This window comes from Equus asinus, chromosome 2 (assembly GCF_041296235.1).
Source record: "Equus asinus isolate D_3611 breed Donkey chromosome 2, EquAss-T2T_v2, whole genome shotgun sequence".
In the NCBI taxonomy this organism is placed as follows: domain Eukaryota; kingdom Metazoa; phylum Chordata; class Mammalia; order Perissodactyla; family Equidae; genus Equus; species Equus asinus.
In genome coordinates, this window is record NC_091791.1 from 114402751 (window position 1) to 114428508 (window position 25758).

The 25758-nt window shown below is 43.1% G+C and overlaps 1 protein-coding gene across 5 annotated transcripts in view; it reads left to right on the forward strand.

Moving 5' to 3' along the window:
• Window positions 1-25758, forward strand: part of ENTREP2 (endosomal transmembrane epsin interactor 2) — a 430698-nt gene that overhangs the window by 386782 nt on the left and 18158 nt on the right. For all 5 annotated transcript variants that reach the window (XM_070496638.1, XM_070496625.1, XM_044763046.2 and 2 more), the window contains 3 exons: window positions 15478-15585; window positions 23823-23983; window positions 24465-24600. In XM_070496638.1, coding sequence (XP_070352739.1) covers window positions 15478-15585; window positions 23823-23983; window positions 24465-24600 — 405 coding nt within the window. The remainder of the gene's footprint in view (window positions 1-15477; window positions 15586-23822; window positions 23984-24464; window positions 24601-25758) is intronic.

Here is a 25758-nt window from a genome sequence, read left to right on the forward strand (position 1 = left end):
CCCAGTGAGAGGCACTAACAGGAGATTGGAGGATGGGAAGTGAGCTCAGGATATCTCTTTGCAGCCTCTCTCTCTCGCAGGCTGTGGGATTTTACCTGTAGCCTCAGCTCTTGTGGAGGGCCCCCTCTCGGTGCTAGCAGCTCCTTGCTATTACTAATTCTTAGGTGTTTTGTCTTTTTTTTTTTTTTAATGGAGGTCACATTGGCTTAAAACATTGTGTAAATTTTAGGTGTACATCATTGTATTTCAGCTTCTGTATGGACTGCATCGTGTTCACCACCAAGTCCAGTTTCCATCCATCACCATAGACATGTGCCTCTTTACCCGTTTTGCCTTCCTCCCACCCTCTTCCCCTCTGGTAACCACCAATCTGTCCTCTGTATTGATGTGTTTGTTTATCTTCCACGTATGAGTGAAATCATATGGTATTTATCTTTCTCTGTCTGACATTTCGCTTAGCATAATACCTTCAAGGTCCACATTGTTGCAAATGGCACAACTTCATCTTTTTATGGCTGAGTAGTATTCCGTTGTATATGTGTACCACATCTTTATCCATTCATCCATTGGTGGGCACTCGGTTTGCTTCCAAGTCTTGGCTATTATGAGTAATGCTGTGATTAACATGGAGGTGCATATGTCTTTTTGAATTAGTGTTTTCGTGTTTTTTGGATAAATACCAGAAGTGGAATGGCTGAATCGTATGGTGTTTCTATTTTTAATTTTTTGAGAAGTCTCCATACTATTTTCCATAGTGACTGCATCAGGGTGCATTCCCCCCAGCAGTTTTGTCATTCTTTGTTGCTTTGCTTAACCCTGTCCCCAGGAATTATTCACTAAATTTTCTTCAGGCAACCTTCGAGTGTGCCAGCTCTGTACTGCCAGGGTCCTGACTGATAGAGATGATGGGTTGCATGTATTGATATGTGTATGGATGGACCTCTTTCTTTTTAGTGCTATAGAGGATTCCACTGTTATTGTTAATAAAATTATTAGTAATGTTATTATTAGCATTTTTATTTACTAGGAAATCTTTAAGATACACAAAATGGTCTGGAAAATGACACAGTGAACTCCCATGTGGCAGTCATACGTGTTAGAAAAGAAAGCATTATCAGTTTAATAAAAGCTCTTCTCCCCGACTGCATCTCACTCCCCCATCCCCTTTTGCTGTTCATCATAGCTTTGCTGCATACGTTTCTGTCCCTGAACAGTGATGTTAGTTTTTGCATGTTTTCAGACTCACGTAAATGGGGGCGTTTATTTTCTCTGTATTCATCTTTAGCTCACTCCTTTAATGTGGAATGTTTTGTATAAGAGTCGTCTGTGTTGGTGTGGAGGACTGTAGGTTATTTTCACTGCTAAAATCTTCCATTGTATGGATATACCAACATTTATTTACCCTTTCCCCTGTCGATGGAAATTTGGACTCTTTCAAAGATGTTTTTATTGCAAATAGTGTTGCTGTGAACATCCTCGTACGTGTCTCCCTGGGCGCCTGTCTGAGTGTTTCTCTAGGACACATTCCAGGCTGGATCCTGGACTTACACATCTTCTGCTCTTCTAGATATTGCCAAGGTGTTCTTCAAGTGGTTGTGCTAATGTACACGCCCATCGGCGCTCTATCAGGATCCCCATTTCTGCACATCCTTGCTAGGCTGCCCATTCCCACCATTGGGAGAGGAGCAACATGGCGTCTCATTAAACATGGTCCACGCGTTTCCGTGACCACAGGGAGGTGAAGCGCTTTCATGTGTTACGGGCCATCGGGCTACCTGGTCCAGGGATTTCCTGTTCCTATGTTTTGCTACTTTCATATTGGGATTTCTTTTTATTTTTAGAGATTTCTTATATATTCCAAATACTAATCCTTTCTTTTGTATGTATTATAAACATTTCCTCACAGTCTGTAGGCTAATTTTGTTTTTTTTAACTTTTTTATGGTGTCTTTTTTCATATAGAAGTTTTAATATTGCAGTATAACCTATTTTATCAATCTTTCCCCTTATGGTTTGTGCCTTTAATGTCTTGTTTAACAAATACAGTTATTCTTTTTCTTCACAGTAGTTGTGTTCTGTAAAGTTACCATGAACATTGAATTGGTGAACACTGAATCACTGCTCCCAGGAGAAATACGGGGTTAGGTTCCTGAGAGCCTCTGGTCGCAACATTTCCACCAACCAGTCAGCGCAGAACCTTGTTTCTGTTTAAAGACACCTTGTTTAGTGTATACTGTGGATTCACTAACACTGAACTCAAGGCCAGCAGCCCTGTAGCTCATGCCTGAATGAAGCTCACCTAACGCACGTGTCTTCCCTGTGGAGCAGATCACAGCCTTCTTGCACTCAGGACACTGGACAGCACGTTGCTACTATGCTTGGGGGCCATTTTAAATATCGTAATCACCAGCAGAAAGCGCACACAAAAGATGTGGCCCTAAATAGACCAAGGAAAGGACACTTATTTATAGCATGAGAGCTGAAACAAGAATTTTTTGCCCTCTGCACGTCCGAGAATGACTACAAAAACACCACAAATACATTTTAGCAAGTGAATCCCCAAACATGAAATTCACAAATAATGAGGATTGCCTGTACTTTCCTTCCCCAGAGTTATAAAGATAGTCTGTTACATTTTCTTCTAAAAGTTTTAGAGTTCTGTTTTTCAGATTTAGATTTTTTTAAATTCCCATTGTGAATAAGGTGAAATTATTGATGATTCTGTATGGACAGTTATCCTAGTACCATTTATTATTACTCTATCCTTTTCCTACTGATCTGTCATTTGTTAAGTGTCCATATAGATATGGTTCATTTTGTGAGCTCATGCTTCTGCTCTCTTAGTCTATTTTCCTGCTTTTTATTCATTTCACTCTCTTAAATCACTCTACCTTTATAATAGGTCTTGATATCTGGTGGGGCATATTCTTTCACCTTATTTTCTTCCGAATTAGCTAGCCTATGCTTTAATTTCCATTTAGTATCTTTTCAGGCAGTAATGGATACAGCAATAGAGTATATGTAGATTATAAAGCATAATAGTAGAATGAAGCCCTGGCACTCATGAGAACATGGCCAGTCTCACTGCATAGACCTGTGTGCTTCCCCAGCAGAGGGCACTACCAACTAGAATTTTGCACTTTTTGTTCCCTTGTGGTTTTTTATAGTTTAATCACATAGGTCTACACACAATATTGTTTAGTTTTGTGCTTTTCCTTTAGATTTATAAATATGACATCATATTGTGTAGGCTTTTACTACTTGTCTGCCTAAAATTCACTCGTGTTGTGTGTAGTTGTAATTCATTCGTTTTCAGTGCTCTGGGACATTCTGTCTGTGAATAGTCCCCAGTGTATTCATCTCTTCCGTGGAAGGACACTGGGTGGGTCCCAGGTGTTTGCTGTTAGCAGCAATGCTGGTTGGAACGGACACCTGTGCATGTGTCTCATGGCTCGCTTGGCAAGAGCTTCCTGAGATAATAGCCCCAGGGATAGAATCGCTGCAAATATTCAACTTGAGAAGATGATGCCATGTTATTTTCCAAAGTGACAGTATCCATTTTTATTCCCATCAGAAAAGTGTAAGAGTCCTCATTGATCCACGTCTCTGGCACTTGGCATTAGTATTTCTAGATTTTGCAAATCTAACCAGTGTAAAAAAAGTATCTTAGATCTCAATTTGGATTTCTCAGCGATTACTGAAATTGACCATCTTTTAAGATATTTATTCATCATTCATGCTTTCTTTTCTGAGAATTGCCTTTTATGTCTATTGCTTATTTTTTATTGGTTGTTTGTCTTTTTTTATTGATTTGTTCAAAGTTTGTTTCTTGTCTTGTGTTAGAAACCCATCCCTATTATCAGGACACAAAGATATTCTCATATATTTATTTTACATAATTTTTCCTTTCACATTTGTGTCCTTAATCTGACTGGCATTGATTTTTGCGTGTGATTTATGGATAGCCAATTATCTTAGCATTGATTATTGAATAGTCCTTTCTTTCCACAAAAATCTACTTTGCTCCATCTGTCACACATCAAGTTTTAATATTTATTTGCATATTTTTCTGGGCTCTCTATTTTGTTCGTTTAAATGAATCTTTCTTTTTCCATCTCTGTCAGCACCACGCTGTCTTAATTACTATAGTTTTGTGATAAGTCTTGATAGCTGGTAATAATTTAAACCTATAAACTCACCCCAGAGAAAAGCTGTTGCTCCCTCCCATGAGTGCTCATTTAGTCCTTATATTTGGTGACTGTCCATCACTCCTTCTGCCCTGAGCCTTACCTTGGAGCCCAGGACCCCCAGGACCCAGCCGCTGGCACATCACGCCTTGCACCCTGGGGCTTCCAGTGCCAGCGCTCGACTCTGTCTGGTTGGTTGGCGCTTGAAATGTACCAGTTGTTAAATCTTTGGAATCTCACCTCTGCCTTAACCTAGCAAAACTGAAAGAATGTATTGAAACTTTTAAAATCATTGTAGATCTACCTGTTCATTGTAGGCCATCTCTGTTCATTGTTCATCTTTGTCCTTCCATTTTTTTAAATATTTTCTTAAACATTTTATACATAGCTCTTCTATACTGCATACTTAACAATTTCAATATTTGAGTATTGGATTAGAGTCCAACATCCTTGAGACTCTAAATCTGTTGTTTATTGCTTCTGACGTGTCCCACTGATGGGTGGCTCATAACCTAATATACAGGATGATTTCTGATTGAGAACTCATATTTACTTGATTACAATGCCTAGGAATCTTGTGGGCCTAAATTGAGGACTGTTTCCTCCAAAAGCAATTCATTTCTGCCTCTGCTGGAAGCAGGGAAGTGCTGCCCACCTAAGAGACCACTTTAGACCCTTCCTAAGGTGTGAGCTTAATTCTTGAGTCTCTGTTTGGCTCCCCTTCCTTACTCCGGCCCAAGGAACCAAATCCTAGTGGTATTGTTAGTGTTTACCCTCAGGACAACCCTGTTCCTACCCTTGCTCACTGCTCACAGTTCCCAGCTCCAGTTTCGGTTCACAAGTCAGTCCTTTAATCTTGGTTCTCAAGTTAGTCTTTAATTTGGGGAGAGAAGGGGAAATAAGGAGGTCTTTGCAGATCTCTTCTATTTTCTGCAAGGTCAGCAATGCAAGAACCATGCATTATTCAGAATCTGATTGTTTTGTAGCAGGAAGGCCCCATCTTATGAAATCTACAAGCCATACTACCTGAAGTAGAAGTCAGCCTTGGCTGTTCTTGGCCTTATGCTCTGCCATCTGGATTTTAGAGTCATCTTGTCACAGTCTCCACACACACACACACACACACACACAGCCTTGTTGTGATCTTTATTGGGATTCCATTGGATTTATAAATTAATTTGGACAAAATTAACATATTAATGTTATTGAGTCTTCCTGTTCATGACTACAGTGTATCTTGTCATTTGTTAGTTCTCAATACCTTTTTTACCATTTATTCCAATTTCTTTCTGTGTTTATTCTGGAGTACTTTATATTTTTTGTTGCTTACTGTAAATATCTTTTTTTGTCATACTTTGTTGCTGGCGTATGAGAATGCAATTAATTTTGCATATTGATCTTATACCCTGCAACATTGCTCATCTTATTTAGTTTAAATATTTGGCAATGTTATTGGGTTTACTATATATATATAAATAATCATATCATGTTGGAATGATGTTTTTCTTCCTTTCTAGTTTGTATACATTTTACTTCTTTTTAATGTCTTGTTCTAATGGCTGAGACCTGCCATACGATGTTGAATAGAAGTGATGGTGGCCGCCGTCCCCATCTCCTTCCTGATAGTTGCTATAGAGTTTCTTAAGTTAAGGGAGCTCTCATCTATTTCTAGTTTATTAGGAGCTTTTTAACTACTGTTGAAATATCCACTGCTATTTTGCATCTATTGAAATTATCATATGTTTTTTTTCATTTCATGTGGTGAATTCCATTACTAGATTATCTTATGTCAAAACAGCCATATAACACAAGAATAAACCAAACTTGCTAATAATGCACTTTTTAATATGCTACTGGATTTAAATTTGTCAATATTTTGCTTAGGATTTTTGCATTTAGGTTCACAAAGAAGAATTTTCCTTTCTTGTTTTTTTCACATCTGGATTTCTCTTGTTTGTTTTTTAAACACAGCCACTTATCCCAACATAAGTTATATAATGTGCCACTTTTATTGTTAGTATAAGGATCTGTATCTGGACTCTCCTGTTCCTTTATCAATGCCATACTATTCTATTATTGTAGATTTATGGTACTTTTTTTTTCTTTTTTTTTGCTGAGAAAGATTCACCCTGAGCTAAGATCCATGACAATCTTCCTCTGTTTTTTAGTGTATGGGCCACTAGCACAGCATGGCCACTAACAGAGTGGTGTAGGTCCACACCCAAGAACTGAACCTGGGCCACTGAAGCAAAGTGTGCTGACCTTAACCACTAGGCAACAAGAGCTGGCCCAGATTTATGGTACATTTTGATTTGTGCAAGCCCGTTCTTCTTTTCCTAAAATTTCTTGACAACACTTATTTTTTTTTCACATAAATATAGGGTAATAGTTTGTTTGATATTGTTTGAAAACTAGAGGCTAATTAGGGTCACAATGGGTTTTTGTAAGTCTAGAATTTATAGGAAATAGACTGTTGTAATTATATTTTATGTAAGTCCCTTGGAAACAGGAAAGAAAATACCTATAAAAGTTACACAAAATAAAAAGAGAAAGGAATCAAGACCTATTGATACAAAAAAAGAAAAGAAACAATGAAACACAAAGGAAGACAGCAAGAGATGCAAAAGAGGAATAAAAGAGCTACGAGTCCAACAGAAAACAGTTAAAATAGCAATAGTAATCCAACTCTATCAATAATTACTCTAATGTAAGAAAGACTAAAATCCCCAATAAAAAGATACAGAGTAGCTGAATAGATTAAAAAAAAACAAAAAGCCAAAAAAAAAAAAAAACAAGATCCAATTGTGTCCCATCTAAAAGAAACTCACTTTTGATCCAAGGACACACACAGGCTGAAAGTGAAGGGATGGGAAAAGATATTCCCTGTAAATGGTAACCAAAAGAGAGCAGGAGTGGCTATAATTATGTCAGACAAAGTAGACTTTAAGTCAGAACCTGTTTTTAGAGACAAAGAAGGTCAGGATGTAATGATAAAAGGGTCAATTCAACAGGATGGTAAAGCAGTTGTAAATATATGCACACTCAACATCAGAGCACCTAAGTATGTAAAACAAATATTGACAGATTTGAAAGGAGAAATCAGAAATACAATAATAGTAAGAGACTTCAGTACCCCACTTTCAATAATGGATAGAACATCCAGACAGAAAATCAATAAGGAAATGGTAGAGTTGAACAAAATGGACCTAACAGGTATATACAGCACTTTTCACCAACAGCAGAAGAATGCACCTTCTTCTCAAGTGCACATGGAACGCTCTTCAGGATAGATCACATACATGTTAGGTCACAAAGCAAGTGTTAATGAATTTAAGAAGATTGAAATCATACCAAGTATATTTTGTGACCACAATGAAATGAAGCTAGAAATTAATAACAGCAAGAAAATGGGAAAATTCACTAATATGTGGAAACTAAATAGCATACTCTTGAACAACCACTTGGTCAAAGAGGAAATCAAAAGGGAATTTTTAAAAGACTAAAATATACATATCTATCTGTCTATCTAGATAGATATGTGTATACACCCCTCTACACACAAAACAAAGAAACATGGTTTTTGCCTGATTAACCTTCTCTGAATATCATAAAAGTGGCAAATAGTTTCCTGATCTTAAAACTTGATAGAACTGTAAGAAAATAATTAGTCTGTGACTTATGGTTGTTTACACGGACTGTAGTTTAGGCAGTTTACATCCATCAACTAAAGGCTAAAAGCTATTGCTTGAGAGGGCAGACAGGTTTTGAATCATGAAATAAGGTGTAGTTCTGCACCATTGTGGATAGTGAAAATTTCCTCGTGGGTCCTCGCTCAAAGTTAAATGTGCCATTGAACAAATAGCACATACCGTGTGCAGAGCAAACCTGTCCTCTTGGAGTAGAATTTGTATTATTGATGGCACCTGAGAGGCCAAAGCAAGGCCAAAATTCACTTAAACTTGTAGGGATTCTAAATAGAATGTTTGCATCGTGAAATTAATAGCTTTTACAGATCCCTCCATGAATCACTTACCTCCTCCATGACAGCCTAATTTTAGCTCCTTTTGTAGGATCAGTATTCAAGCCAGCCACAAAGACCTGTGTATGCAAGAACCTCTTTCCACAGAGGCAAATTAAATGGCCTGGGACCTGTTCTGGGATGTGCTCATCACCTGAGAAATTTTATGGAAAATAGAAGTCACAAATTTTACACACACACATACGCATACACAGATCATACTACCAAGAGTTTTTGTAGTCTTTTTTATGCATTACTTTATTTTATCATGATGGTGAATTTTTTCATGTCTGTGATTGGAAATTTGGAAATTAAGCATATCATTTTCTTCTAGTCTGAACTTAAAATTCAATGAAATATCCTATACATTTTCAAAAAATATTTACTGGTCACCTATTTTTGAATGAGGTGCTCTACTATAGAGAATAGCAGAAGATTGGATCTCTGCTCTTGATGTCTTTTCAAGATGGAGATGGAAATATGCTGTCAGGAACTGTGTGGGGTCTGAGATTTTACCTACTTTCAAGCTACTCCCCTGTTAGAATTTACTGTTACTTGTCTGGTGGAAGACATGAGACTCCTGGTTCAGAGACAAAGGACTTTCTTACTCATGCAAAGGCAGTAGTCAGAACTTCATGTTGGTTTGCGTCAGTTCCCCATGCCCCTCAAGTCTCAGGGATGATGCAAAGGGTCCAACATAGATGCCTGCATGTGTGGTGGGCTACAATACAAGAGAGGAACACTGAGCTGGGGGAATCTGCTACGTTTGTAGTGAGCCTACAGTTTGTCCAGGGGAGATGTTACATCCTTCCTCAAGGTTGCATGTTGCAAACACAACCCTGGGAAATCAGCTGGGTAAAAAGCAGTCAAGGCATACCTTCGTTTTTGGCACACCCAGCAAGGACTTACAGGCATGCTCAGGGCCCATGGAAGACTGCATCTCCCAGCACAGATCTGCCTTAAATGTCAGGTCCATGACCACTGTCTAACATCACAAGGCAATAAAGAATAAATGGTGCGGGTTACCCTCTGGGTTCAAAGGAGGAAAAATTCCTTAGGATTCAGCTGTTTGAGAAGACAGTGAAGGAAATGTGATTCAGCCTGGGCCTTGAAAACTGAGTTACATTTGGATCTGAGAGGCAAAGAATCATAAGAAAGAACTGTGAGTAGAGAAGCATTGTAAGTATTCCACCTGGGTAGAATGAATTACAAGAAGCAGAGAGAGTGGCTGGGGTAAATTGTTCGGGAATGTATGTGTTAATGAAGGTCTGAATTGGACTCTCACTGGATTTGGAAAGGAAGGGACAGATAGAAAAGACCTACAGAGAATGCTTCAGTTCAAGCTCGTGATACGAGGACGATGTGTCAAAAATTTTGAGATATTTATATATTTACTTCCTGCTCAGAGCAGAACAATCTGGTTATGAGTGTACATTGTGTTTTGACGCAGAAGGTTCTAAACTCTGGACGTCACCCAGCTTGGCCTTCCCCATGTTGAACACAGAGGGGGATGGTGACAGGCATGGTTTCTCCTGTCATACTCCCCACCACTTCCACCTGCCTTCTGTAACATCCTGGTTTTACACATTTAAGTCCTGTTGATGCCATGAAAGATCCACTAAGATGGTGATCACTGCATCAAGTCACTGGGAAGCTTCAACAGGATAATTTCCATAAAGCCCGAACCGCATCCCTTGTAATTATAACACACATACAGTTACTGTTGGCTATTGATCTCATCAGTTATTTTTTATGCTATGAGCTTTTCCTCAAGTTCCATCATTATACCTTGGCTGACAACGATCTCCTGTGGGATCTCTTTCTTTACTCAAAGAAAAAAAAATAGAAAAAAAAACCTGGTGAATGAGCTAAGAGAAATGAATATAAGGCCGTTTGTCCTCTGGACAACAATATTTCCAGCAACCAAAGGAATCAAAGTCCTGAATTTGTAATGTTTCTTAATGTGTAATTCCTCACGGCTGTCACCTTTCTCTGTTATTTGGGTTATTAATATTCAGAATTTACTTGGATTAGAGAGAATTTTAAAAGAATTCATCATTTTTGGGTTTATGTAAGTATCTCCTCTTGTTTTTGTTTTATAGGTGATTTGTTATATACATGATTTCCTTAATTTTATTAGAGTAAGTATGAAAAATGGCCAGCAGCAAAGCTCAGTATCCACAGCGAAAGACCTGCCTTGTTTTCACACTTGCCATTTTGAATGACCCTGTAAAGAGATTTTACAGAATATGGATGTTAGTGCTTGCAGAGACTCGCTGATAAAGCTGTCAAAGGGCAGAGGGAAAGGCAGTACTTAAGCCAGAAAGAGCATTCTGAGGAAACGCATAAACACAATTCCAAGAGGGGTGCAGTTATCTAGAAAAAAGCTAAGCATTTAAACAGCTGGAAGAAGAAAAAGAAAAAAAGCAGTCTTTTGGGGGTGTGTTTCAAGTGAATACACTCCATGAGACAGAGGGCGGTGTTTGCCTCATGATGCATTTTCAAACAAACTGTTATGATTTGTGTTTATTTTTTTGTGAGTAGTTTTATCTGGTTACAAATGAGAGTATATAACAAAATTAAGGGCATTCATTTCAATGTCAGTGGAATATGTGATCAATAAGGTTGAAATTTCTAGATTGAGGACAAAGTAAAGGTATTGTTTGTAGTTTTAGTTATAGTACATTGACATGTCATTATTTTAGTTCTAATTATGAATTGCGCCCTGGGAGATATAAAATATATGGTTAAGATTTCTACATTCTGTCTCAGGTTACTCTCTGGTGTATCTTTAAGGTGAGAACAGTAAACTCATCCAAGAAATGTCCTCTTCTCCAGGCAGTCTGGAGGCCCCTCGTCCCCTGACGTCTGGTGGGTCTGCAGATTGGAATGAGGGAACCCAGGGCCATCGGGTACATCAAGAGCATCCGCGGGTGGAAGGCACCTCTTGATTCCATGGAGAGGGCTCTTAATTCATATTTCCGGTCTTGACCTCCACCATGCACTGCAGACCCACGTTTCCAACTAATCACTAACATCTCTGTGGGACAGGCCCCTGGCAACTCAGCTTCTACATGACCCAGACACACTGGTTATTCTCCTTTTAAGACTCCTCCCCTCCCACGGCCCCCTGGCACAGCTGCTGGTCCTACTCACTATGTGTGCCTCAGAATCATTTCCTACCAATTCTTCTCTCTCATCCCAGTCTGCCCCCAATCAATGGCTGTGCTCCGTTGGTTTCAGCTTCATAGTCACTCTCCGACTCCCGATCTTCATGCTTCTTCCACGTGCTCTGGTTTAACTCTCTGCAGCAGCATCTAACTGGTCACCCACCTGTTTCCAGTCTCTCCCTTCAACAGATATTTGCTGAGCACCAGCCACATCTCAGGTCCTGTGCTAGACCCTGCAAAAGGTCTCTCTCTCAATCATTTGGGAAAGCAGGTTGCATTCTCTCTTTCTCAGTATCACACATCTTCAGAGCCATCCCATCATGTACAAAATAAATCCCAAACTCCATAGCCTCTTTCCAGCCCCATCAGTGTCTGTTCTTCCCCACAGTTGAGCTCCCATCCTGCTCCATCTTTAGAGGCTGCAGTTGAGGGAGGACACTTGAGTTGGGCATCGTAATGTTGCACAGGAAACTTAAGGCAATCGTCTAAGCCCTACTACAACCACTTAGAAAATTGAAACAAAAAAGCCACGAAGAGCTTTTGGCCAAGATGGAGTTACAGGACTGGATTTAATTTCCCACCTGAAACAACCAAAAAGAATTTGACAAAGTCTGAAGACATTGAACATTTGGCAGTGAAGGACAGTGATCCCTGAAATATGGTCCAGAAATGAGGCAAGCTCTGCAGTTGCCTCAACTTCCTGCCTGAGAGAGTCTTCAGGTCACAGTGCAGGGAGGGGAACTTAGCAGGATTTCTGCAGGCTCCCTGAGTTGAGGGTATAGTGCTGAGAATCTGAGGGAGACCAAGGCCTGGGGACTAGAGTTCTCAGGACAGAGTACGAGAAGGGCGAGAACTCTGGGATCTTCAAAGGGTCCCCCTGGAGTATTCAGTTGAATACTGATTAGCCCATGCACATGAAGAAACTATGTGAGTCTGGGAAAAGAACTACCCTCAAGAATTAGAGATAATAGTGTCTGGTGCTCACACAGGCCTGGAGTAGCGCCTGTTCCCACTTTGTTCAGAGTACACAGAGCACTCTTACCTCAGGAGTGGGGAGTAACCAGCCCTGGACTGAGCCCTGCTTCAGTTCTGCCTAACAAATCTTAAAAACAAGACTCGGCTCTCCATCTTCACATTTGCAGGCTATGTAACCTTGGGAATGTGTTTAAACACAGTATGTTAACTTTAACCTTTGTAATACTATCATAATCACACCCCTTTTGGCTATTTTACAAAGCAGCCTTGAGGACAAAGGAGCAGGTTCTGAGTAAGTGGATCAGGCAAAGACTTCTGTAGTCACAAGCAACTTACAGGAGATTGAGAAGCTCTCTTAAAGGATGCTGTAGATTAGAAATATGGGTTCATGTGTACATGAGCAAGCCCTGGGAATGCTCCCAGATGAGACAGTCATTTGGACACATCCCCAGTGCATGTGTGATGCATGTCAGTGAGGAAATTCAATGTATTTCCCACCTCCTCTTGAGGATTTGTCAACCCCTTGATTAGATCATTGATAGTAACCTCATTAATATCATGGTCTTTCTGGTGAAAGATCCATTTTTCCTGAGAGCTTTTTGAGTATGTACAGTATTTTGTACATTTTTATATGAATGAGATTTAATTGAAGGACATATCATTATTCTAAATCTTTGGTCATTTTCGTGGATCATGATGATTTTTTCTTTTTGTGACATGGATTTAAGAGTACATTTCCTGGGGCCGGCTCTGTGGCCGAGTGGTTAAGTTCACGCGCTCCGCTGCGGCGGCCCAGGGTTCGGATCCTGGGCGCGGACATGGCACCGCTCAGCAGGCCACGTTGAGGCGGCGTCCCACATCCCACAGCTGGAAGGACCGGCAACTAAGATATACAACTGTGTACAGGGGGGGTTTGGGGAGATAAAACAGGAAAAAAAAAAAGAGTACATTTCCTAAGTAAGAATGAATTGTACTTGGACAGTTAAAATTCCATGAAGTGTATCCTTTGAGATAGACCACAAAACAAAGATTCTTCTCTCACTGTCTTATTCATCTTAGTCTTATTCATAATACTTGAAATTCTAGCTAGTGCTATAAATCAAGAAAAAGAAATATAAGAAATACAAATTGGAAAGGGAGAAATAAAAATTTGCAGATGGCTTGATTGTCTACATAGAAAATCCCAAGGTTTCAGGATACCGGATAAATATACAAATATATACCATATTTCTATATACTAGTGATGAACATGTAGAGATTGAAATTAAAAACACAAAAATAAACCATAACCTAAACCTCACACCTTATTAAAAACTAACTCATATTGGATCACAGACTTAAATGTAAAATGTAAAACTATAAAAACTGTTACAAAACACCGTAGGAGAAAATCTTCAAACCTAGGGTTAGACAAAGAGGTCTTAGACTTGCCATCAAAAGCATGATCCATAAAAGCAAAAGTTTGTAAGTTGGACCTCATGAACATTAGAAATTTTTGTTCTATAAAAACTTAGGTGAAGATGATGAAAAGACAAGCTACAGACTGGGAAAAAATATTTGCAAGCCATATATCTGACAAAGGATTAGAATCTAGAATGCTAAAATAACTCTCAAAACTCAATAAGAAAGCAAACAATCCTGTGAGGAAATTGGCAAAAGATATGAACAGGCACTTTACCAAAGAGGATATACTGATGGCAAATGAGCACATGAGAAGATCTTCAACATCATTAGCCATCAGGGAAATGCAAATTAAAACCACAATCATTACACACCTATCAGAATGGCTAAAATAAAAATAGTGATACCAAATGCTGGCAAGGACACAGAAAAACTGGATCATTCATACATTTCTGGTGGGAATGTAAAATGATCCAGCCACTCTGGAAGACAATTTGGCAGTTTCCTATGAAATTAAACATTCAATGACCATATGACCCAGCAATTGTACTCTTAGACATATATCCCAGAGAAATAAAAACTTTTGTTCATGCAAGACCTGTACACAAACGTTCATGGCAGCTTTATTTGTAGTAGCCCAAAACTGAGAACAGCCCAGATATTCCTCAAGTGATGAACAGTTAAACAAACTGTGGTACGTCCATACTATGGAATACTACTCAGCAATAAAAAGGAATGAACTATTGATACACACAACAACTTGGATGAATCTTGAAGGAATTATGCTGAGCGAAAAAAGCTGATTCTGAAAGATTACGTGCTATGTGATTCCACTTGTATACCATTCTTGAGATGACATAATTATAAAAATGGAGACCAGAATAATGGTTGACAGGGATTGGGCAAAGGAGATTGAGTGGGAAACAGGGAGGGAGGTGGATGTGTCTTAAAAAGGGCAACATGAGGGGACCCTTGTGGTGATGGGAAAGTTCTCTATCTTGACTATATCATTGTCAGTCCTGGTTATGATATTGTGCTATAGTTTTTACAAGATGCTACCATGGGGGAAACTGAGTAAAGGGTACACAGGATCTCTCTGTATTATTTATTACAACTGCATGTGAATCTACAGTTATTTCATGATAAAACATTTAATTTAAAAACTTGGCATTTTAGGGGCCAGCCTGGTGGTGTAGTGATTAAGTTCATGTGCTCTGCTTCCGTGGCCCAGGATTCACAGGTTTGGATCCTGGGTGCAGACCTGGCGCTGCTCGTCAAGCCACACTATGATGGCATCTCACATAAAATAGAGGAAGATTGGCAACAGATGTTAGCTCAGGGCCAATCTTCCTCACCAGAAAAAAAAAAACCCAAAAATAAAAAACAACAACTTGGCATTTGTTAAATACTTATCAAAATTTTGAGTTACATTTTATAATTGATAAAAATTGCCCACCTACTTAAATATTGGTGATTTCAAAATTTTCTTAGACAGTGACTACCTAATAATTATCAAAATTGTAAAATACATTATTTAGTATCTAAGAATAATTTGGTCACTGGTGTAGAAGAATAAAAAAAATGTGTCTATATTAAAGGCCAGTTTTAATTATGGAAAAAAACCCCATAAAAACCACACTTGTTCTGGACCTGGATGGAAATGCTAAGGATTCTGCCATCTGGGTTGCCAAGATGAGGCTGACCTTCTCTCATTTCTTTTCTCACAGGATCTCCTTTTCAGTGTGTGTGCCCTCAATGTCCTCTCCACCATTGTGTGTGCATTGGCCACAGCCATGTGCTGCATGCAGATGGTTTCCTCCGACGTCCTACAGATGGTGAGTGGCCCCCTTCCTTACCAAGCACACTCAAAATGGTGGCCCTCATGCCCTCCTTCTCCAGCCAGTTTGAAACCAATGTAGAATGGATATTCCTGGCTCCCAACGAGAAGCCCCAAAAGCCTTGGCCCTGACAGCCTATGGTGCTTGGAGATCCTTGGAGGTGACCTCATGCTGCCCTCTGGAAGACAGAGAACCCACACATTTGGTGCCATTGATGTGTTTGTTTTAGGTGTTGTTGGAGCTCCTTGTAGATAGAGTCCAGCCACCATGTGTCCCTCTAGATAGCCCCTGGTGTGTATCCCTGAGTAATTGTAGTGACAGTCCTGTAGCCTTAGACATCCTCTAGTCCCGGCCCTCCAGAGCCAGGCACCTTCCTCAGGCTTCAGAATTCACTTTTAATAAAGGAAGTTTGTTTAGAAGACAAATTCTCAAATTGAAAAACTGCTAATCTGTGCTTTGTAGATTTTCTGATTAACCCTGAGCTCAAAATCCAGTAGCAGGTCTCTGACTAGCCATCATTTGACCCTCTGGCAAGGGTCTTACAGAAGAAGAACTGCCAGTCCCAGAAGGGAGCAATGAGACCAGGAGCAGGGGTCACCCACTTATTAACACATGTTTAATAAATAATGATGGCTCTTCATTATTCCAACGTGAATGGAACACAGCCCACATTCAGGATGTTACCAGTAAAGTCAGTACAGTAAAGAGAAATTGATGAGAAGATAGTGTTCTTCAAAGCTAAGGGTAGGAATCCTCCCTCTCTTTCTCTCTCTCCCCTTGCCCCTTTGAGACCCATGCCACCTCCTCCCCAACGTTTTATGCATCTCATGAAAGAAAAAGCAAGTTATTCTTGTAGTAGGCTGTTTTATTTGTTCTTTCTCATCCACCCCGTGGCAATATGTTAGTTAATCAACATACAGGGCCAGAGAGCATCATTACCAAGATGTTAAAAATTCTTTGGCTCTAATCGTATGCAACATGCAGCCTCTTTCTCCCAGTACATATCCGCACAGCTGTCACAGCCGGGCTGACCTTTCCAAGAGGTTGCAGTTTTCGGAAAGGTACCTAATTAAGCATTTATTCAGCAGCAATGAACTTGTGACCTTGCTCATTGAGGCCTCATGTTGGTGATTTTTTCTGGCGTGTTGTATGAAGGAAAGGTCAAGTACCATGGGGTTCTCCTCACCTCGCAGATTTTACTATTGATCTGTAAATATCACACCAGTTTGACCAGACTAACAGAATCAAAGGGCTGTACATGCTAAAAGTTTGCATTCCCTAGTTTTAAGAATTAAAATGAAAATTACCAACTAAATAAGAATAAAGTCTATCGTAGCTGTGGTAGCATATACAATTATAACAAAATGTGCAGGGTCTTTTCTATCATTCCACTGTGTGCAGTGTGAGTGGGCCTAGAGTTGTGGATGTGAAGTCAGCCACATCTGGGTCAGGTCTGACTTCTGGATATGAAGCAGGTCGCTCTGGACACATCACTGGAACTCCCTGACCCTCAGTTTCCTCACTTAGGAAATGGACCTAATGGGACCCCTGGGGAGCACTCAGTAAGTGTGACTCATTTTGATTCTTTTTTGTTTTGTTTTGTTTTTGAGGAAGATTAGCCCTGAGCTAACTGCTGCCAATCCTCCTCTTTTTGCTAAGGAAGACTGGCCCTGAGCTAACATCCATGCCCATCTTCCTCTACTTTATATGTGGGACACCTGCCACAGCATGGCGTGCCAAGCAGTCCCATGTCCGCACCCAGGATCCGAACCAGTGAACCCTGGGCTGCCAAAGCGGAACGTGTGAACTTAACCACTGCACCACCAGGCTGGCCCCCATTTTGATTCTTAAATGTGGAGGGGATATCAGTTTGTTATTGGTACATTCCAGCAATGACATGAGTGCAGTGGTCCTTGATGTACTTTGTCAACTGTAAAGCACCGTATGGCAGGAAGGTATTGCTGCAATTACAACAGCTGCCATCGGAACCCCTGGTCGTTTCACCTCTAGTGCTTTGTGGTAAGTTTGCTTCAAACGCCTGGCTTGGAAATAGAAGTAGATGAGGTTCCTGCTGGTGAGTCCTTCTCCCTTGGTGACCCTGGGCTATGGAGCAGGCAAGGCTCTGCTCTCCTTCTAAGGCCCTGTCTACACTGACTCCGTGGCCCAGAGCCTTAGGGCTGGCAAGAAGGAAATGGTGGCATATGACCACAGCGCCTTGTGGGACCAGCACATGACCTTGGGCACACCACTGCCTATTTGTCCCAATTTCCTCTGCTCTAAATAAGATCGTTGATGCCCTGCTGTCCTCACAGGGCTGCTGAGAGGATGAATCAGATAATACATGTGAATGGGCTTTGGAAAACCATGGTGGCCATGTGGAGGTCGCCTTTTACCACATGGGTCAGAGGCTGTGCCCTTGGAGAAGGAGAAGTGGGGTGGCCCGAGGGCGTCACGGTTACGCCCTGAGGGATGGAACCAGGAGCGGAGTTTTTCATGAGGACGCCTCAGAAGCTCTTTTTAAATTTTTTATAAATGTCTTTTTTGTTCCAGGTTTATTGAGATATAATTGACTTTAATTTTCTTACTTCATTTTGTTAGACTCTTTGATTAAAGAAGTAATATATGATAATTGAAACAAGGAAAATATAGAGGTATATAAAGAAAAAGTTAATCATCTCCCTTCTCCCACTCCTTTCTCCTGAGGAAGCTTTGCAGTGAGTCACTTCATTTCTTTCTTGATTTCTTATGTAAACATACATAAGTCTTCCTTTTTGCCTCCCTCCCTCTTTCCCTTTCTTCCTTCATTTCTTCCTTCTTTTCTTGCCAAAATGGGATCACACCATTCATATTACTCCACAACTTGACTTTATAACCGGAAACAATCGTGGACTCCCATCTACGTCAATATATGGAGAGATGTTTTCATACCTGTGCTGATCCATAACATGGCGTAACGTCAGCTATTTGGCCGTTTCTCTATGTGTGGGTGCTTGAGTTGTTTCTCGTTTTTGATTTTGGTTTTGTTTATGCCTCTGTAAGTGGTGCTACAGACCTCCTTGTGCATGCAGTTACAGCTCTCTTAACCAACCTCTGCTGAACCAGCTGGCCAGGTAGCCCGGTTCTCTGTCCCGCCGGTGAGCGTGCTGCCTGTTGCCCACAGCACAGTCCGCCACCAGCAGCCTCTGCAGTTCACCTGTGCACCATTTCTGTTCCCAGAAGCTCAGTCGTAAGCTCTGCAAGGGACAGTTGTGTTTATCCAAAAACCAGGTTATGTCCGTAGTATTTGGATTGTAAGTGCATATTCTAGTACCAATGAAATAGGAGTACAAAAAGACAATTATTTCTGTTACAACAAAACTGAGTACCTTGGAAAGATTCAGTGAAAGAGGGTCACTAGATATTATTGCTGTCAATTTAGCTGTGGGTGAGACAACTATAAAGGGTTGGTATGAAAACTGAACAAAACCTAGGGGGTGTCTGCACACACATTGTCCACAAGCACCTTTAAGTTCTAGCACTGCCTTAAAAACACAGAAATGGGACGTTAGATACTGTCTTCCAGGTGTAGTTTATGTGAGAAAGACCACGGGCACTCCAGACAGCAACTGCAACTCACAGCCAAAGCCATGGCCTGGCGTGGAAGGAACCCAGAGCTCCTTTCTTATTTCTGTGGATCAGTATTTTGGGATAATTCATAGTTTTTGGAACTCACATACCAACTGCACATATACATGAAATGCCAAGTGTGACGCCTGTTGTCAGAACTGGTGGCACCGAGTGGCTCTAATAGTTTGGAAACAGTGACAAAGACAACCTGCTGATGAAATTAATTTTATTTATTGATGTCATTTAGTGGAGAAACCTTTTACCTCCAAAGTGTCTATCATCTCATATTTTTAGTTTTATTTCTCCAGCATAATCTCATTTTTCCATTTTTCTGTTTAACTATTTTCCTCCACATTACTCTGTTGCCAGCCACGTTAGCCTAAGGGACGTCATCTACTATTACATGCGTCTCCATTGGGCGCTTGCTGGTTAACTCATCTTTTGTTGTTGTCATTTACATTCTGGGCTCCAGTCATTTACCTTGTAAAGCAGAACTCCTTCAGAAAGTCCAGACAGGTCACTGCGCCTCTCACAGACAGTAACTGTGGGCTCACCCACAGCGCGTCAGAGAGGGATGTGACACCACCCGCTGGGGCCCCAGAGTCACTCTAGTTCCCCATATCTTCGCCTCTCCAGTTCAGCCCGGTGCCGCCCAGCTCCCCCCTGATGCTGGCCCTCCCTGGACCCACAGTGACCTTCCTTGAGATCTGAGTTCAACAGAACCATCCCTGGGTGGTAGGTGCTGCTTATCTATCAGACTAGGCCCAGTGGGTGTCAGATTAATCTGGAAAGCTAGTTACAGGAGACAATCGTAAAAATATGATGCATACATACCATAAACATTGAATTTTGATTTTAAATATGCAAATGAGTCATTTGTCCCCCACTCTTTTGATTTGGGGCCACGATCTTCTCTTTAATTATGGGTCTGTTTGGTGGATCAGGTCGTATTTCTTGCATAAACTTCATGGAAATCACATCATCTAGGATTTCCAGATCTGCCTTCTTTTGGAGTGAGACGTATGAAGCAATCCGAGTGCAGAACTCCTCTAGATGTTTCATGGTTCTTCTCCACTCTCTTGCAACTGCCTTGCCAGGACCTAACTTGGCAGCAATTTCTACTTGGCTGCTCTTTTTATTGAGTCTTTGGAGCATTGAACTTGGTTCTCATGGAACAAGTAAGCTTTCCTGTCTGCGTTCACATTTTGTTATGAATTACTGTAGTAACTAAAACTGGCCTTAACCTGTTTGAGAGTGCACCCCTGCGGCCCTGGGTAGGGCCTGGACCACCTGGGGTGGCAGCAGGACCAGAGAGCAGCAGTGTGCCTTGGGCGAGCGGCACTCCAGGGTCTGAAGCACAGAGGGAGAGCTGCAGCTCATCCACGGGAGGTCGATTAAGGACACTTCTCCTGTGGTAATAATCCTGCCACGAGCCAAGGGCAGCACACGCCCACGTGGGGATTCCCTCTCTCCAGAGCAGACGCTTGAGAAGGGGCTTTTCTCAAGCGGGGTCTAAAATGCAAACTCCTCTTTTGTGGATGACAAGGAGTGGGCACTAACGATGCTCACATCAGGTGTGTGAACACCTCAGCTGGGTACCAACGTCACTCCACTCACCAGGCACGGGTGTACCTTTGTCACCACATAGATCAAACGGGGCTTTTACAGATGGCCCAGGGCCAGCAGAGCCACCTGGGAAAGAAGCGACGATTTAGAGCCCGGTTTCTACCCACCACCCCCAGGTGCAGACTCAAGCTCACAGGGGAGCATGTGGCACGGCGGGGCGTGGGGAGGGTACAGGCTGGCCAGTGGGCGTTTCTGCCGGGTCCTGAAGGATGACTGGGAGGTTGCCAGTTGAGAGGGAGGTGCGGATCCAGGAAGAGGGAACAAACTGTGTTTGCTATTTGCAGTTGGTTCAAAGAATGGGAGGAGGAGTTTCGGGCACCAATTGCTTAGTGGATAAGGAAGCTGGAAACGACATGGGATTCAGGGAGCAGAGGTCTCCTCAAGGAGCTTTAAACAGGAGTGCACTCATCGATTGGTTTAAAAATAGCTCTGCTAGCAGAATGGAGACTGAACTCAAGAGGAAGAAGACCAAGGCAGAGGGACCTGTTAGGTGCTCCCCAAGGAGGAGATGTCACAGCGAGGAGGTGCTGGCTCATCTGCTGAGTGGATGCTCACTGAGCACCTGCTGTGCTCGCAGGACCAGGCTGGGCCCAGGGAATACAGACGTGGATGAGACGCAGACGGACCTGATGGTCAGGGCCCGGGCAGGAGAAGAACTCGCCCTTGGGATTTCAACAGTTAACACAGGGATCTGGGTACCCAGGTGTGGAAGGCTAGAGGGGGCCCTCAGGGTACACAGAGACAAATCACCACCACAGCAGCGACCGCCCTTCAGAGCTGGAACAAGAGAAGGAGTAGGCAAGGAGCAGGATAGCAGGAACTCTCCTCCTGGCCTCCAGGCTCCCTCTGGCGCCCCCTGTGGGCAGAACCTAACTGAAGCCAGCTGCAAAGGAGTCTGGGAAATGTGGTTTGCAGACTTCCAGCCCCATCACCTCAGAGCAGAGTGCAGAGCCTGTGACCTTGGGCTTCCAGACAGACCCTGCTTATTAAACAGATACTGATGGGAGGCAGGGGGAGATGTCATGCGTGACATGCAGGCTTCCCGTTCCGGAGGCTGAGATCCCAGGGTAAGAGGCTCAGTTTGAAATGAACCGAGTCTGAGATGCGTCTGCAAAGATGTGGCCAGCACACCACTGGAAAGTGATCTGGAGTTTACAGCAGAAGCAGCACCTGTGGTTTAACCTTTGAAAAGCCCCTGGTGTATGGCCACATTTACTCCTCTAAACCTGCTAATAGAATCATCTTGAGCTCCTCACCGCTTTCATGAAAATACTTGTTGTTCTCATTCCTGGTGGAATTGTACCTTTAGCAGGAAAGCGTTTTGGCTTTTGCATCTCATACTTGAGTATGTTATTGATTTTTCTAATTTCTGTTAGAGACTAATTCAAAATATTTTTCTATTAGACCTCAAGGACACTTGGCCTTGTCCTGGCGGCTCTGCTCTGTGCAGTAGGCGTCAGGGCTCACAGCCGTCCCAGGTAGAGGACGACAGACACACATTCGTCTGCTCAGAGCCCTTGGTTCACCTCTCTTTCAGACAGTTGAACAAACAAAGCCCCGGGTCAGACTGGCTGGAGAAGCGAGGAACATGCTGTGTGTGTGAAGAAGCCCCACAGGAGCCATTTGTAGTCTGATTGTGGTACATGTTTAGACATGGCCACCATTCTGTCGCCATTAGTTTAGAGCATGCTAATTCATAGCATTTGACCATATTCAGAATGGTGACCTCACCCATACTTGTGCAAAAATGTTCAACCATCCTGGCCTCTGTCAACTGCAGACCACCCTACCTACTGCTGCCAGAAGGCATTAACAGCACTGCACCCAGCTCCAGGACCCTCACTGGCTCCCCAGTGCCCCCAGGATTAGGAATTAACTTTTAGAGCCTTATCTAAATTTGCTTTCCTTAAATACATCTTTCACTCGCTCACTTGTGCTAGTGAAAGGCTTCTTCTTGAGCCTGAAGCACCATCCTACTCCCCACCTGTTGAAATCCTACCAGTCTCTCAGGCCGTTCAAATATCGGCTTCTTCATTAACCCACCCAGGGGCTTCGAGAGTCCCTCGTGTCCTGATGGAACTGTTCTTGGCTGTGGTACAGTTGACTCTGGGTCCTTGCCTCACCCACCCCTCCCCCCCATGCAGTGAGAGGTCCCTGAGCACAGACTTCGGGCAACCTCTCAGGCATGTCTGCGCCCCAGGAACCTGTGGGGAGCAGTGACCAGAGGGCGGAAAGGGAAGCAGTTACGGATCGGCACTTCCCATGGGCAGAAATAGAAAACGAGACAGAGACAGCGTTCATTTTGTTTGAGTGATTTTTACCTTAATTTGCTCAAGCAGCCTCTCAGTTTTAAGGTTGCCCCACAGAATGTTCTAGAGCTCTTGAAGGATTCTTTTCCCTCAGAGCAGCGTTTTACAAAGTGTGTGAATTCCCTAAAACTGCAAAATACTAATAGATACTATGTGTCCAAAGGGACCCATAATGAAATATTTGAGAAATGATCCATTAATGGGTTAAACAGCTTAACGGATATTTCCGCGCAGGCCTTCTCAGGGCCTTTCACACTAAACACACTAAAGTACATTATAGCGCTCCTAGAGGGCAGTACAATGCGTGGCATTTCCCACATTTATTTCCCTGTAGGAATTTGGGAGGGAGTGGCGTGGAGCATCTTGAGCGTGCTGTCTTAAACCGGGGACGTCAGGCACCCCTTTGACCGCAGACTTTGAGTGGTATAATCAGAAGAGACAGGTTTAGTGGTAGGAGTAGAATTAGAGACTTCTCAGACTGTATTTTTCCTCAGAAAAGAGGCATTAATGGGGCTTCGGAGGCGAGGCCCACCTCACGGAGCCATCATTTTAAAACGTGTGTTTAGCCAGCACTGCTTGACGGTTTAAATTACCTAAGTTCCAAACGGATCATTAAAGCTTATGTGTAATTAGCTTAATTAGACACAAGCCACACAAGATGCCCCCAATGACTCCGATCTCTCTGTTTTCCAGTTCCTTCCACAACGGGTGCATTTGGCCAGCCCCGCCTGCGTGACCCCGCATGGCACTGTTCTCCACCAGACCCTGGACTTCGACGAGTTCGTGGCCCCGCTCCCCCCACCCCCCTACTACCCCCCAGAGTACAGCTGCACGCCCTCGGCCGAGGCCCACAGGTGTGTCTGTCGGGGGCCCCCACGGCTGCCAGCAGGAGGCTGGGAAGGGGCCCTGGGGGGCGGAGGGCGAGTGCGAGAGGAGAGGCGGCTCAGATGGCGCCTTGCTGTTGGTACCATTCCAGGACAACAAAGAAGGAACCAGCCGGACGAGCGCCTCTGCTGTGTTCTCAGGCAATGCAAAACTGCTATCAAGTTATGGTCATTAATATAACATGTAAAATTTAATTAAAGATTTAATCAGCTGTATGATTATTTTAATTTTAAATGACAGGGCCATAGAGTTTATTGACTATGACACTATCTTTCCAGAAAAAAACAAAAGTTAAAACTGCCTAGAGAATTAGGCTTTTATTTCACAAGCACAGTGAGTATTCAGTGAGGTGAAACCCGGACAAGAGACGTTCACGTTGCTTTGAGAGAAATGCCGACAGCTCAGGCTCCTTCCCCAGGGAGTGACAATTCCGCCCTTCTGCCTTTTCAGGGGCCTCCACCTGGACTTTGCTCCCTCTCCATTCAGCACTCTGTATGATGTTGCCATCAACAGCCCCGGCCTGCTCTACCCTGCCGAGCTACCCCCACCCTACGAGGCTGTCGTGGGCCCGACCCCGGCCAGCCAGGTGAGAGGCCCAGGCCCGGATGGGCCGGTTCCCTGTGCCTGCATTCGTATCTCTCTAGGCCTTTCGGGAAACCTGTGGGATGTTGGTCCTATTAGTCCTGTGGTGGAGAGCAGGCACTGGGCTCAGAGGGCAGAACCTGCAGAGATCCTGACCCAGGCCCGGGGATTCCAACCTCAATATTTGTGGTTTTTTCCCTTGGCTCCTGAGAGATGTGTCTAAGCTTAACGCTGCCTTGTGTTTCTACGGACACAGCACGGAAGTTGCTGGCACAGGTTCAAGGCAAGGGCAGAGGCCCCCAGGGGTGGTGCTCGGCCCATAGACCAAGTACCAGGGGACTCTGACCTGTCTTGACTACATGCTGCTGTCGCTGTCTTCTGGGGAGGTGAGAAAGCAGTTCTGGACCCCAGGCCCTGCCTAAGGTGTGGCAGCTCCCAGCCACCAGGCATTGAGGGTCTTCTCTGAGCTGGTCTGCCAGGCACTTGCACAACTTCAGGGTGGCTGACCCAAAGCAGGCATGCCCTCAGGATATGCTGGTGGACCCTCAGTTTCCTCATCTGTGAAATGAGGATCATAAAAGAACCGTGCACATAGGATGGAATGGATGTTTGTAATGGACCCCGCAGAGAGCTTGGCACATAGTAGGCTCTGATTCAGCAAAAGCCAATTGCCCTTTTTATGGTATTATCGTCATCACCATTGGCATTGTATTTATTGAATATCGAAAGGCTCTAGCCATGGAGCTCTCCTGACCTGCATCCCCGCCTGAGCCCCCCGCCAGGAAGTGGTGCAGGCCTCAGACCTGGCCCAGGCCTTCCGAGGCCGCCCTGTGCTCTGCCCTCCACCCCTTTGAGATGGAGGGCCCATGTGGCAAGTAGGCCAGGCAGCAGAGCCCACCTCCTGAGCAGGTCCTAAGGAACCTCTGTGGGTAGAGAAGTGGTTTACATGTCTTCTGTTGGGACTCCGCCTCCACAGGCCCCTGGAGACGATGGCATCTACAAGGGTGACCCCGTACTGCAGGCTGTGTGGTTGTGGGACAGGGAGAGAAGGCAAGACGGGCCTGCCTCTGGGCCCAGCGGGACCACGCAGCATGTTCACATGCTGCTGGACTCGATGCATGGTAGAGAGAATTCTTTGCAAAAGAGATTCTCCCTGGGGGGT